The sequence below is a fragment of the Triticum aestivum genome, chromosome 5B (genome assembly GCF_018294505.1).
Source record: "Triticum aestivum cultivar Chinese Spring chromosome 5B, IWGSC CS RefSeq v2.1, whole genome shotgun sequence".
Taxonomy (NCBI): Eukaryota; Viridiplantae; Streptophyta; class Magnoliopsida; order Poales; family Poaceae; genus Triticum; species Triticum aestivum.
Window position 1 is genome coordinate 85867530 of NC_057807.1, and position 14196 is coordinate 85881725.

At 44.1% G+C, this 14196-nt stretch overlaps 2 protein-coding genes and 1 pseudogene across 2 annotated transcripts; 1 reads left to right on the top strand and 2 right to left on the bottom strand.

The window, feature by feature from the left end:
• Positions 1-1223: 1223 nt before the first annotated feature.
• On the bottom strand, positions 1224-2514 carry LOC123115744 (senescence-specific cysteine protease SAG39-like). Its single transcript, XM_044536841.1, has 2 exons — positions 2082-2514; positions 1224-1804 (listed from the first exon to the last, which is right to left on the bottom strand). The coding sequence occupies exons 1-2, from the start codon at positions 2512-2514 to the stop codon at positions 1224-1226; spliced, it is 1014 nt and encodes a 337-aa protein (XP_044392776.1).
• Positions 2515-6638: 4124 nt separating this feature from the next.
• LOC123110544 (54S ribosomal protein L37, mitochondrial) lies at positions 6639-10923 on the top strand. Its single transcript, XM_044531094.1, has 2 exons — positions 6639-6974; positions 10212-10923. The coding sequence occupies exon 2, from the start codon at positions 10231-10233 to the stop codon at positions 10618-10620; it is 390 nt and encodes a 129-aa protein (XP_044387029.1). The 5' UTR covers positions 6639-6974; positions 10212-10230; the 3' UTR covers positions 10621-10923.
• A 949-nt stretch (positions 10924-11872) lies between these two features.
• The window catches only part of LOC123115745 (putative F-box/FBD/LRR-repeat protein At1g78760), a 46098-nt pseudogene continuing 43774 nt past the window's right edge, over positions 11873-14196 (bottom strand).

Sequence of the window (14196 nt, forward strand, 5' to 3'; positions counted from 1 at the left end):
CCAAGAGGTAGACAAAGTTGCCCCAAGAACTCCATGACAAACGCAACATAAATGCTTAATTGTTCCTTTTTGCCCTCTGCTAGAAGTACTGGCTCACAAGGTTGATAATTGCTAGTGGAATTTTTCAATTAATAAAAGTTAAGCTTGCAACCGGTATACATATGATCGCAATAGGGCAATGGCCGGACCAACCGACCACTGCAAAGTATGTAGAGAGTGTGCGGGGGCTCGGCTTGTGCCTCTGTTCAAGAATTCATCCGATTAACCAGTTAACTTGCCGATTAATCCCTACTAGTAGGGTCACCGAGTAGCCTATACACCTATAAATTATCCGATTAATTGATTAAATGGTCGATTAACTTGTCGATTAGCCGATTAATCCCCTACTCACCACTCAATCGAGCAGTTACCAGTTAACGATTTTCTCAACAATGCCTTGTGCGCACGTCGAGATGAGAAGTGCCTGGTGAGAAGGGAAGAGGTGGAGAGGTGCATCAAAGAGGTGATGGGTGTGGAGGAGTACAAAGGAATGCTTCCAAGGGCATGTTGAAGGCCAAAGAGGCAATGCAGGAAGGAGGGAACTCTCACAAGAACATTATAGATTTTGCAGCCAAATTGATCCCTCTATCCCGAAATATATGGCATATGAATTTAGTCAAAAATTCAATGCTTCCTATGTTTGACCAAATATATAAGAGTAAATAGCACCAACAATAATATTAAATGAATACACTATAAAAATACATCTAATGGTAAGTATATTTATATTCATTTGTTTTTGTTTTTTGCGAAAAGATTCGGTATTGTTTACCTTCACATATTTGTGTATACGCTTTCTCAAACTTAGAAAACGTTGATTTTTTGACTCGGTTTGTACGCCATGTATTTATGGACGAAGGGAGTATATCAAATTAAGACCTTTTTTTATTAGAGACAATTCTAAGTTGCTAAGCCTATACTGAACATTTGAGTCTCTTTTGTTGTAAAACCGAGTGGTTTCTAATAACTGCTGCTTACTAGGAGAAATAAGATATCCGATTATGGTAGTACACTAGTACTCATGTGAGGACCGGAGGTGTGTGAATAGTAGATTTCTGATTGGAGAATCATTTTTCGAAAAGGGTGATATAGAAGAATACGCAGGTCGTACCATATATATACACCACAAACGCTTCAAAGGTGGATCGATTTACAAGCTAGTAGGATAGGAATGAAGCAGCTGGCTACGCCGTGGGGTAGGAAGGCTGCATGGCGAGCCCGCAGAGGCCCTGCTCGTCGGCGACGTCCCTCTCCATCCTGATAAAGCCGTCCTCGCCCCACCCCGCGCCCCACGAGTTCTTCATCACCCAGAACTTGGTCCCGTCTCCGGACACGCCGTACCCGACGGCCGCGATGCCGTGGTCGAGCTGCGTGCCGCACGCGCCGGAGAGCACGCCGCCCTTGTAGAACCGGAAGAGGTTGTCCCCGCCGTCGACGGCCAGGGACACGGGCTGCGCCGCCACCGCCTTAAGCAGAGACGCCTCGTCATTGGCCGGCACGTCCTCGTGCCCCGTGATGGTCGCCGCGGCCGTGCTGGAGTCGCAGGTGCTGCCCTCTGCACCGGTGTAGGGGTAGTCGGCCTCGGTGGCGAGGCCGCCGTTTTTGACGACGAACTCGAAGCCGTTGTCCATGAGCCCGCCCTCGCAGCCCTTGTCTGTGCCGTCGCAGTCCACCAGCTCCTGCTCCGAGAGGGAGACCAGCTTGCCCGTGCTCAGCTTCACGATGCCCTCCATGGAGGCCACCGTGGAGAACGCCCAGCAGCACCCTGAAATGAACAAACGAGTCAGCATACTCCAGTGACCATAGGTTCATGCAAATATAGAGCATAATTGGTTTGATGCCAAAAATTGGCATGCCAACATTTGGCAAATGCCAAATTTTGTCCAGTGCTTGGTTGGCTACCATGTTTCCTTGCCAACCTCACAAAAAGTTGCCAACTATTGGCAACTTTTGATATTGCCAATTGTTGGCTTGCCAAGTATTGGCAATGCCAAATGTTGGCATCAAACCAATTATGCTTGTTTGTGCTGCGTAGTGCGTACCACATTGGCCTTGGTCTTTGATGGGAGTGACGGCGCCATTGGTCCTCCAGTCCACGGAGGCCGGGAGGTCGTCGAGGCTGGCGTTCGCGTACCTGAACCCGGTGCTCCGGTCCTTGTTAGTCACAGCAACTGGCTTGTATCCGGTGTGGGTAGCCCTGAACTCGTCCTCAGTGATATCGGCGAACTGGTTGGCCTCCAGCCAGAACTTGTTGTTCCCGGCGTTCGCGGACTCGATGAACGCGACGTTGGCCTTGAACACCTCCAGCCGCCTTGCTTTCTCGGCGGCGTCACCGTACACGCGGCCATACTTGCCCATCCACTGCTCGTGCCTCGCGGCCATGGACGCATCGTCGGCGAGGTCGCGTGCCGCCAGTGCGCCACTGAGCGCGCAGGTGCACGCCAAAACGAGAACTATCCAGTAATAACTAGCCATGGCCGGTAGGGGTGGAAGATCGATGGAGAAAGTTGTGCTGGATCTTGTTTGTGTGATGATACATGTGGGTGTAATGAGGATCATATATAGCTATGACATGAGATGGTTCGTCTGCAGTGAACTGCTTAATTTGATTCTGGGGCAGTGATTGCTGCGTGCCGTGAGAGGGCGAACGGAAGATTAGTTCTAATCTTTTGTTAAACAAATGCACGGAATTGCTTTGGGGGCGAGCTGGCTTGGTGAGAACAACACTAGTTAATACTAGTATTATTCGACCGAAGAATGTTGAACATCTTGTTACATCGTTGAACAAGATGTAGATTAACTAATTAGCTGTACACGACCTGTAACATAAATACTGCTTAATTAAGCATTGTGTAGCAATAAAAAAAAGAATGCACTTAGTTATAGAAGGCAAGGCACGGAAGAAGCAAAACTCAAGATCATCCTCCTCAGACCCACATAATATATGCAAAGTAATGGATCCTTCCAAGCCAAAACAGGAAATGAAAAAGAAGAAGAAGAAAACAGACATCCATGCACTTTGTGCGAGGCCTGGAATGAAATGTGAAATCACAGATCAAAGAAATGGCATCCAAACTTTGTGCATGGCCAAAGTTTTCTAGCCAAATGTTGCATGCTAAGAGTGCCACATGTAACAATATATTTGTAAGAAGAGTAGGGCGTTTTGAAGCTTGGCCTCCATGGAGGCTGAATTTTCTGGAAAAAAAAATTCAAACTTATCAGTTTCAAAACAATCTGAAGTTTTTTGTACAAGTATGTATACAAGGATATAATGTGTATGTGTGTATTCCTTTTGGGTGAAATACCTTGAAATGCGAGCTGTACAAATAAAAACAAAATCATGGATTGTAAGGATGAATAGTGCATATAATAAAAAGGCGCAGATTTTTTTTCTTGAAAATTTACACAGTTGTACATTACTGTCTCTAAGTATATGTGTATTTTTAAATAAAAATCTGAAACGTACAAATATGAATCTTGGTCATCTTAAATTCGGCTTCCATGGAGGCTGACCTCCATTCAACATTTTCGATATCTGCTATATATAGTCTACTAAGGCCCAGTTCTTTTGAGCAGATTGTGTAGAATTTCGGTCTGGAAAATCTGGAGTCAAAAGAACTCGTTTTGACTTCCAAAATCTGGAGAGGATTCTCTAGAATCCTAGTGCAATCCAAAAGCACCCAAAAAGCTAGATTTTCCCAGAATCCTGAGATTTTGGCAAGTCCCACCACTGAAAACGTTTCAAAATATGAGTGTACCCCTATCCCATGGAGAAATTACGTCCAAAATGCCACTAGCTCATCCACATCCACGCGCTGGAGAGCTAACGCTTCGCACGGCCGCTCCCTGTTCGCATCAGGGGAAAGCACTCCCATTCTAAATGTAATATTTAGCACTTTTTATGACATTCGGAAATCACTTTCGTACTCATATTCGACTAGATACTGTTAGAAACAACAAGGTGTTAATAAATTCATCAAACATTTTCTGTCTAAAGGTACTACAGACATTTCAACACACAACTTTTTCCCGAATCTCAACCTACAATCTCAGAAAAGAACTCGGCAACAGATTCTGGGAGAAGCAGATTCTGGGAGAATTTTCCAAAATCTTGATTCTGCAGAATCCTGTGTGAAAAGAACTGGGCCTTAGTCTAGTAAGATTCACAAGGTCAATCATATTTGCTGGGAAACTGTTCAAAAATAAGTTTTGCACGGAAGGCCTAAACTGTAATGATACGGCTCAGCTGAGAAACTGCACTGGCTGTGTAACCCGGAGACGCGCTGGCGGCGACCTTCCTGGGACTCATGGCGCCGGAGTAGGTTCCTTGGCACATGTGCCGATTTAATGGAGATAGGCGGGTAGACTGATGTTGTTTCAGTGCGGAGAGAAGGCGTGCGCAACGAACGAGCAACAGGCGGCGAGCCGCTTCAATGCCGACTTCAGTTAGTGGTCGCGTCTGATATGGGCCGGCATGAATGCGAGAAGCTGACTTCGGTGGGAAAATGTGTAGGCGTGGGAGAGGGTTTTTTGGTGGGCCAGGTTAGTTAGAAGCGTGCGTGACAATAGTTCATGCACCCGCATCCCCTCTCCAGATTGTCTAAAAAGCACGTCTGGACCGGTTGATGGATCGATGATGGCAAAACACGTCACAGTTAGACGGGTGCGGGTGGCTCGACGTGGGAGATTCCTTAGAGCAAGTACAATAAGGTGGCATAAGCAGACTATAAGGACTAGAATATTGTATATTTGCTTAGTTGGAGGAGAAGAAGAGGAGAAAGAAAATAAGCGGACTCTTCGTTAGTAGCCAGCTGCAATATGAGCCCCAAGATGCTTTGTGAGGTTGTAAGGTGGGTCAACTACTAATAAAGTACTAGTACACAATTAAAACTTAATATTGTACATGTCGTCTATGAGGTTGACTCTAAATGACATGGCAACTCCTTAGAGCAACTCCAACGCGCCGACCCAAACGGATGACGATTTTGTCCGCCTTTTGTCCATTTGGGTCGGCCGCCCGCTCGACGTCCGCCTTGTTTATGACAGTGCGGCCAATGCGCCGATCCATATTTACCGGTGTGGCCGGTTGGCCGCTGTTTTTCAACAAATATACACCCATTTTGTATAGTTTCACAAGCAAACAAAAAATAGCATAATTTCACAACCAAATAAATTTAGCATAGTTACAAGCCGAATAAAAAATAAATTGTCTCAAATACATTTGAAAAAAAGATACATCTATTAGTTGCCAACATGATCCCACATATACTCAACCAAAACATTTTGCAGCTGCATGTGAGTTTCTCAATCACGCATTTCATGATGAAATTGGGTGAACTGTGCAAACGTTGTCGCTCCTCTTCCATGCTCAGGCACAACATCCTCACCCTGAAATTGAAAACCTTGATTATAGATACGTTTCGGGCGCTCATCTTGCTGGCATTCATCCCAGTGCATGCAATCTATGCTGCCAAGCATCCCTGGGAAGCCCCTGCTGGCTTTCATCGCCAACAATCGGACTGTATCTTGAGCAATCGGCTCTCTCAAGTAATCAAGGCACACATCAATCACAGTTTTGCAGAACCTGTGCATGGACTCTAGGCATGTAGACTCGCTCATACAGACGTACTCATCAATGAGATCACCGAGCACTCCTATGCAAGCATGCGTACGGCTGTAGTGCATTTTTGATAAGATGAGAAGCCAATCTTTCCAAGGGCATCCTATTTGCACTCGAAATAATTATCGTATCCGACCACCCCCTCGCTAATACGGTTGAAAAGATGCCTAGCCATAAGAAAATGCCACATGAATTTTTGATGTTTGAACATCGGGTTGGTTGTGTCAAAGTAGTTCTTCCAAAGAAACAAATGACCGCTCTCTCTGTTGCAATTCAACACCGGAATGTGCCCTTGGATCGAGCCCCAGAACAACGACCGCTGCCTATTAAGGTGGTCATGGACCAACACGGCAGCCAACATATCCTCATCATCGGACAAGGAATCGTCGGAGTCGCACATGAAATTGTGGAAAAAGAACTCGTTGGCGGAGTCTATTGTTTACCTTGACAAACTGTCGAACTACTTGCGGGTGTCGACGGAGAAGCTGGCCGACGAAGAGAAGAGACGGTGGAGTGTGGGGTGGGAAGCTTTTGGGGCCCCGGCGGCGAGGCGTGGTGCCGGCGACGTGGGAGGTGGCAACGATGGGGGAGGCCTGTCGGCACGGGCCACTGGCAGAGGCACCGAAAAATGGGCGGCACCAGCGACTGTGCGGGCAAGGGTTTACTGCCGATATGAATGGAAGAGGATGGCCAATGTGCCACCGATTAGCGGGCCAGAGGAGTAGACGCGCGTCGCGTGCGTCCCTTCGTGTCCGCGTCGACACAAATCAAGCTCAAAATTTGGCAAGAAATGGGTCGGTAGGTGGACAAAAAACGGACGCGCGTTTATTTGAGTCGGCGCGTTGAGTCGATTTTTCTATCCACGCCGACCCGAACAGACACGCGTGGATGAAATAGATCCACGCGTTAGAGTTGCTCTTATAGCTTATCGTTGGCTGTATTATTAACCATGGTCTGAAGTGCTATATAGTCTAGTAAGATTCACAATCAGAGAAGACCTGAAATGAAATGATACAGCTCTGCTGATCAACTGCACTCGCTGAAAAAGGCTCCTCGAATCTGGGCTGCCTCCAGCTCCTCGCGCCGCCGCCTAGATCCCACGCGTCGCCGCAGCCGGCGTCACGCCCCTTCCCTCCCCGGGTTCGTCGCCGAACTTCCCCGCCGCCCGCCGCAGTCTCCTCCCCTACGACCTCCTGCCACCACCAACCGCCGCCGGCTCCTCCCCATCTTCAACTCTACCGACCGCCTCCTCCTCTTCCCCATCTTCAACGGACGCCACCGAGCGTGCGCTCCTCCTGCGCAGCCACCACCCAAGGTACTCAGCAGCCTAGGCTTCTCTCCCTCTCTCTTTTCTCTTCTGCAAAGATGAGTAATTTCAGAAATGGCGATTTCAGATTGCATATTTCTCTGAAACCAAATACTACTATTATCCTCGTTCCTTTCTCTTGTGGTAGTTTGAGAGATGACTAATTTCCGACATTGTAATTTTAGGCTGTACTTCTTTGTTGTAATTTTGCCGACACTAGTAATTTCAGATATATTGTACATCTCTTGGTATAATGTCGACACAGATTGTACTGTACTTCTTTGTGGTTGGTCCATCTATATGGACCAAAAACAATTATGGGTTTAGCATTTTTGACATCTATTCCTTCCATCCCATAATATAAGAACGTTTTTGGAGAGTGGCAATAGAGCACACGAGCTCACTTGCTCCTGTTAGCTGCACCAATGGAACAATCACACTTGGGCACATGTATTAAGTGTGGGTGTTCAAAACAGGGAAGGATACGCAGCATCCACAGTAGCATACCGTGACAGGTTCCGTTTAATGTGACGGCACGAAGACGGTAGGACATGCAACGGAAGATGCACATATGTTCCGTCGGTACAACATGCTATTTATTATATATTTTTTGCAAGAAATACTATTTATTATAATTAGACAATATATTTTTTGTTCCCCAAACTTTTGTCAGATTCTAAATTTAATCCCGTAACTTCGAAACTGGACAACTTGCACCCTCAACTATTGAAACCGGACAAGTTTCACCCCGGTTTTGATTGCGCTGACTCCAATTCATGTATTATTTTCAAATTCGTGAATGTTTTAAAATTCACATACATTTTTCAAATCCGTTTAATTTTCTAAGTTTTCGCAAACTTTTCAAGTTCGCGTAGTTTTTTTTTCAAATCCATGTACCTTTTTGAAGTCCGAGTATTTTTTTAAAGAATCACATACTTTATTTTTCAAATGCATTAACTTTTAAAAAAATTGTGTACTTTTTCAAATCCATAACTGTCTTCAAGTTCACATGCTTTTTTCAAATTCATGTACTTTATTTGGAAAATTCATGAATTTTTAAAAAATCTGAACTTAAAAAAGGTATGCGGACCTGAGAAAGTATACTAATTTGGAAAAAAACATGCGTTTGAAAAATTAGATTAACTTTAGAAAAGTACGTGAATTTTAAAAAAATACCTAAACTTGAAAAAAATAAGTGGATTTAGAAACAGTTCATGGATTTGAAAAAATACGCGGATTTGTAACTTTGTCCAAACTTGAAGAAAGTATGCAATTTTGAAAAAATTATGCGAACATAAAAAAGTACGTGAATTAAAAAAAAAGGTCGCTCGACGTTACCATCAGTTCACACCTTGGACACGTGCCTTGCACATATCGATATAAAAAACCAAAAAAAGCATCTCTGATGCATGGACGTCCGTCGATCTGTGCCGTACTAACGTTGCCTCTTCGGTCCATAGTATACGCATTAAATAAGCCCATAAACCCACGCGAAGCGACGCCTCATGATTCCATGATCAGGCGAGCTTGTCCACGCCTGTGGATATTCGACCAATCATGCTCTTATGTCTACATGAATTTAATTTGCATGTGGGAATTTATGCAACGTGACAATGTGTTAGAATAGACTAGATTTCAGTTGTTGATGTGTTGGGTAAGGTGTCATGAAATGAAATGGAATTCAAACATATAGTGGGTGAGGACAAGTTGCTGTTTAAAATTGAAATGAACGGAGGGTCGGCTTATGATTCATGAAGTGTTGCGTCGATTCAAACGAATGTGCGTAAGTGCGTTCCAGATGCACTAGATGACTCTCCCAACTAGCCATGCCTTTATCTGATGTATCGACAGATAGATTGAAACTTTAGTTTTTCCTGCTGGAGCTCGTCTTCGTTTTCCTTTTTGTGGAAAAAATGGTGGGTAGATAAGCAGTACTACTACCCTTTTGCCTTGGATGCCTCGTGAAAGGATAGTGACTGGGCTCTCGGCAGCCTATTATGACCTGGGCTACGGGTAGAAGACGGAGCCTGCTGTCAACCGCTCTTACCATGGAATGAATGTTACTGCGCTAGGTGGGCCAGCTGGCTAATTTATGGCAGCGTCCTCTGTACCCGCGAGCATCCTTTTAGCAAATCTCGATGATGTCTCACGGTGTATGATACCGTGACCAGGCGAGGACGGGCACTCCTGTGAGTTTTCGGTTTTTGACACTACACTAGTGTCAAAAACGTCCTTACATTATGGGACAGAGGGAGTACATTACACGTAAGATTGGACTAACTACTGCTCTAGGTGGAAAAAAAAATCTGCATCCGCCCCTGCCAAAGTTGTTCATCCTGTGATAGGTGCAGCCCTCCCATGGTTTAACGGTGAATTAAATTTGCTAACCATGTAGTGCCGCATATAGCTGATTCTGAATTGTGCATAATAAATAAATGGTCTAAAGGCGGGATTGTAGTTCTGATTTTGGGTCGGCCAATGCTTGATGCTGGAAGGTGTGTCTGATGTTCCAATTGATTTTGCTTCAACAACAAACAGAACAGTGTTATCTGGGCATTTTCTGGTCTGCACCTTTCTCATGGTTTTGCTAAACTCCTAGACAAATTTGCTAATCATATTGTGGTGCTCATTGCCTGACATCTTGTGAATGATGCCATACTGCCAATCATGCACTATGGCCTTACGCGGGGAATCGGGGATTATTATAGTTCAGATTTTGCTTTGGTTGGGGCTTGATGCTGGGTATAGTGTTGATGTTCTTCAGGACTTTGGTCTGATCCGGTCTAAATGTTGTTTTATTTGTTTTCACTTTTGCAAGAACCTTTAGATGATGGTTATATCTGATTGTCATCTTTAACCATGTGTAATTCATGTATTCAGTTGAACAACATAAGAATTTGGAAATAAATTGCAGTGAACATCTTGAAAGCAGAATAACAAGTCTTAAATAAAACATGTTAGCTTTCGAGCTTTAGTTCCCCATATTACAGTATATAAATAAAGACCTTGTGGCAGAAGCAGGCTGCGATAACATGGCCCCAGATCTGATATTCCAGAGTCAACATACTCCTTGTACATCTGTGTACTAATTATACGACCTTCTGTTCAAATGCCTTGATTCGTTGCGGATTCTGAACCTTCTTTTTTCTGTCAGCACTAGTGGTTTTCTAATGTTATATCAGTACACACTTGATTCTTTTTTTAGCAGAGTTAACACTTCTTAGTTGTGATGTTTGACGTGTGCAGCTAAAATATCGACCCAGGAATGGCAGTGTCTTGGACACGAGTATTGAAGCGTGGAGTTATTCCAAGAGACACAGCTCAATTGGTTGGGACAAGAGGCTTTGCCGTTGCGGCCAAGGGAAAGGAGGGCGGAAAAGGTGGCGCGGCTGATGCTAAACCTGTGCTCAGCAAAGAAATGAAGAGCACAGGTGTGTTTGGGGCGAATATCCTGAAGGAGGGTTCTGACCCGAAGATCCAACCAGACTCTGAGTACCCTGGCTGGCTGTGGCACATGATCGACAAGCGTCCGGTGCTGAGCGAGCTACGGAGGAAAGATGCCAAGGTGCTGCCCTATGAAGACCAGAAGCGTTTTATCAAGCTGGACAACCGGACTCGGATCAAAGAGAACAATGCTCTCACAGTTAAGAACTGATCGGGACACTCTCATCTCATCATAGTGTCTTCTTATCTGGAGTAGTTGATTTTGGTAATAATGTAGCATTGAAGCCGAGCTCACAGTAGAATGTAGCCTATGCGACCAGCAAAATAGTTTGTCATGTTCTTATGAAGATTTAACTTGTGTGTCCTGTAGCAAATGCTGTACCAAGTTTCCCATGCTCCTGCTTGTTTGCGTTTCACGGTAAGATGTAAGTTCCATGCTTTGAAGTAAAAGCTATAGCACAGGGGGGTGCTTGTGATGATACCTATTATTGGTACAGCTTTGAAATTTGAATTATTTATGCTTGTTCCCTCCTTGTCCCAGTGGATAATCACCGACATTTCAAGCAGCGGTGCGTGAACTGACAGATCAATACTTCCGTGCATTAAACCACCAAGGGTTTGTTATGCTTGCTAACGGGAATTGCCATCCTCGCGACAACTTAATTTACCATAAAAAAACGTTTGATTTGCCATGGTTAAAAATCCGACGTCAGATTTTTGACATTCCCGATTAGAAAGTGAGGCAACCGATTTCAGTCAACCGTGGAGGTCTTAAACATGTGAACGGTTTGCCAGATGTCAGCCGTGACAACCAGTTGAGAATAACTTTTCTATAGTATGCTGATGACACCATCTTGTTTGTGGGAAACGGTTGCACCGGCTTTTATTTTGCGCCAATGCGAAATGGCATCAAGTTCTACCGAGGTTATACATGCAGTTCATTCTACACAAACTCTATCAGAACAACAAGCTCTACTAAGTACTACCGAGGTTACAGATGAAGAAAATATTCCAAATGGTCAAATAGAACAGTGCAAACAAAATCTGAACATACAACTAGCAATGCAATGTAAATTTATAGATCAAACGATATGACATCATAATATCATGCATCAGCCCTAATGCTATTAGCAAAATAAGCACGCGAGTATGCAACCCATAAATTAGATTATATTTGTGATTCATAGTTACATGCAAAGCAACAAAGGCTCTTTCAGATATGTGAAAGGCCTGAAAAACATGGCAAGGGGGTGGTGTTCAAAGTCATTGTTGGTCAAGGATACCCGGTCGTGCAATTCAAAGATATTATATGTGATCACTAAAGTGCATGCCAAAGACCATGGAGTGCTCTGATGGTAACTAAAATTTTCAGATCAGTCAGGAAGGGAAGATGCAAATCTGCAAGCAATGTGACATGCTGCCAGATGGGACAAACGTTTGAAGGAGCAAACTTAAGGAGCAAACTTAGGGAAACTAATAACACAGATTACACAGCAAGCAAAATACCATTTAAAGTATTTCTGTTTCCCACCAGATATCAATCAGACCACAAATTTAACGCAAAGTTTGCGATGTAAGGCCACCAAAGTCAGGGGCGGCTACTTAAAGAAGCAGATACCATGGATGCTTCATAGTTCAGCACATCCAAAAATCTTCCACTCCTCACAGGCATTTTGAAGCAGATGTCATGCCTGTTTCCTAATTCATCAAATCTAATAAACTTCGACTGCTGCTGAGTGAATAGGCTGCTCTCCACTGCTAAAAAAGGGTCCTCGCATGAAAAATCACTTCCTTCTTTAAAACTCCATGCTTTGCCTCCTTCGGGCCCTGTACTCTTAAGAAGCAGCACTTCGCAGCACCTTATGACCTCAGAAGCCTCCTTCAGTTTGGAGAACGCCACGGCTACTGAAAATGGAGTGAAGCTTGGGTTTGCCATTATAATCACCGCAGTCTCCAGCACCTTTGGGAAGATCGACTTGAGGAAGGCAACCTCGCCTTGTTCCCCTCGGAATTCACGGAAATACATCTGGACTATGTGCAACATAGCACTTTCAGTAGGACCCTCCTGGAAATTGAGGCTGAGCCTACCAGCGGACCGATCACATTTTCTGGACTGCAAAGGGAGATCAAATCAGTCAATAGTTGGAGAGCAACTGAGAGAGGTGCACACATTTGGTGAATGAAGAAAGCCTTAACATGTGTTGCTTGAATAACTACATACAGGATTCACTTTCCACAACAGAAGAAAACATAGACAGTAAAGAGCTCTGATGGTAATTGACTTGACAGGTCTATGCAAATCAATCAGAACAAATAATCTACAAGTGATAAAATCTGCCGCATGAAGGAACAAGTATTAGATGTAATATCTAGAGGAGATTGGTAGGAATGTAAGTAAAACATGAATTAGCTCAGATATCTACAGTTGCTATTAGCTGTTTCGGAAGAAGAAAATATATAAGGTAGCAGTATTACGAAATTGCGTCTTTTGTGAACAAGGGAGATTTACTTTTGGCAGCTCAGGTTCATAAATTACATGCAGCGCTCAACTCTAAAAACTGGATGCTATATGCACACATAACTAAATGCTTTCATGTGCATGATGAAACTAGCAGAAAGTGCCAAGGACCAAGTAGCAGCTAGTGGTACAGAGATAAAAAAATACAAAAACTAAGATGGTGTGTGCGTTATTCGGCCTCTCATGATTATCGTCCACGCATAAAAGAAAAAAGAAATGAGGCTGCAATCTTTCAATATTAAAAAATCGGAGATACATTCCTGAGCTGATGCAACTAGTATTATGCAAATATTAAAATCGCCCATGAAAGTGCAGCTATTGCGGCGCAATCGCTGCCTGGGATGCTTCCGCGACGCTATGGCCAAAATTACGCGATCTCCCGTGAGGCCCGCGATCGCATTTAAGTTTTCATTTGGAACCAGAACATGGCAGGCTCTTGGTTCCCTTGTTTGTGAACTAGTGATGCTTGTTTGTAAGTTGTAATTGGTGATGCTTGTTTCAGTTTATGTAAGTATATTATATACTGCAATCCTCTGTTTTCCTGATGAAAATACCCTGTTTTCCTGCGAAGAATGTCCATGTACTAGCTGCCGCTAAATGGCTTAGCGGCCGCTATTGCCCGCAATAGCGGCTGTAGCGTTTCGGACAAGCTGCCGCGAAATGGGATTGCCTGCGATTTAAAACTTTGGTATTATGTTATATCATACAGACCACTAAGAAACTGTAGACAGCAATGTGCAAGATTACCATATGTATCTGTCATCAGTGTGAAATAAGCATAGCAGGATTGCTATGTTGCTACTAGCTTGCAACAGCTCAAATGCATCAGTGTGAACTAAGCAAACGAACATTTAGATGCTGTGTTCCAGAAAAGGATCCGGACATGCCAGAATTCAAGAAGCAAAGCAATAGAAACAAAATTTGATATAATAGAAATTGTGCCACGAGAAATTTTTTTATTACCAAATGTCATAGCATAAGCAGATGAGCATGCAATCCCTGGAATTATAGTTGTGTACTCTAGTCTGTGAAAACTTGGGTTTAACGTCGTGTCTTCGTCTGACCGACGGCTGCGTGTTTATATGCTGGGGCGCGACTCCCAGATCGCGTACATGGTTGAGATCACAACTTGGGATACAAGGGATAAGAGGATAGAGAGATAGAGTTGTTACAAAGATAAACATGCTAACAACCTGGACTATCCTAGCCGGACTCCCCTTGGGACGTACGCCATCAACCTGTCACGACTGGGCACACAATGCGTTGCTT

Excerpts from the sequence above, each read along its gene's own strand:
- LOC123115744 (XM_044536841.1), bottom strand. The coding sequence starts at position 2,514 with ATGGCTAGTTATTACTGGATAGTTCTCGTTTTGGCGTGCACCTGCGCG. Across the intron at positions 1,805-2,081 it reads CAAAGACCAAGGCCAATGTG|GGTGCTGCTGGGCGTTCTCC; the intron begins GTACGCACTACG and ends TGTTCATTTCAG.
- LOC123110544 (XM_044531094.1), top strand. The coding sequence starts at position 10,231 with ATGGCAGTGTCTTGGACACGAGTATTGAAGCGTGGAGTTATTCCAAGA.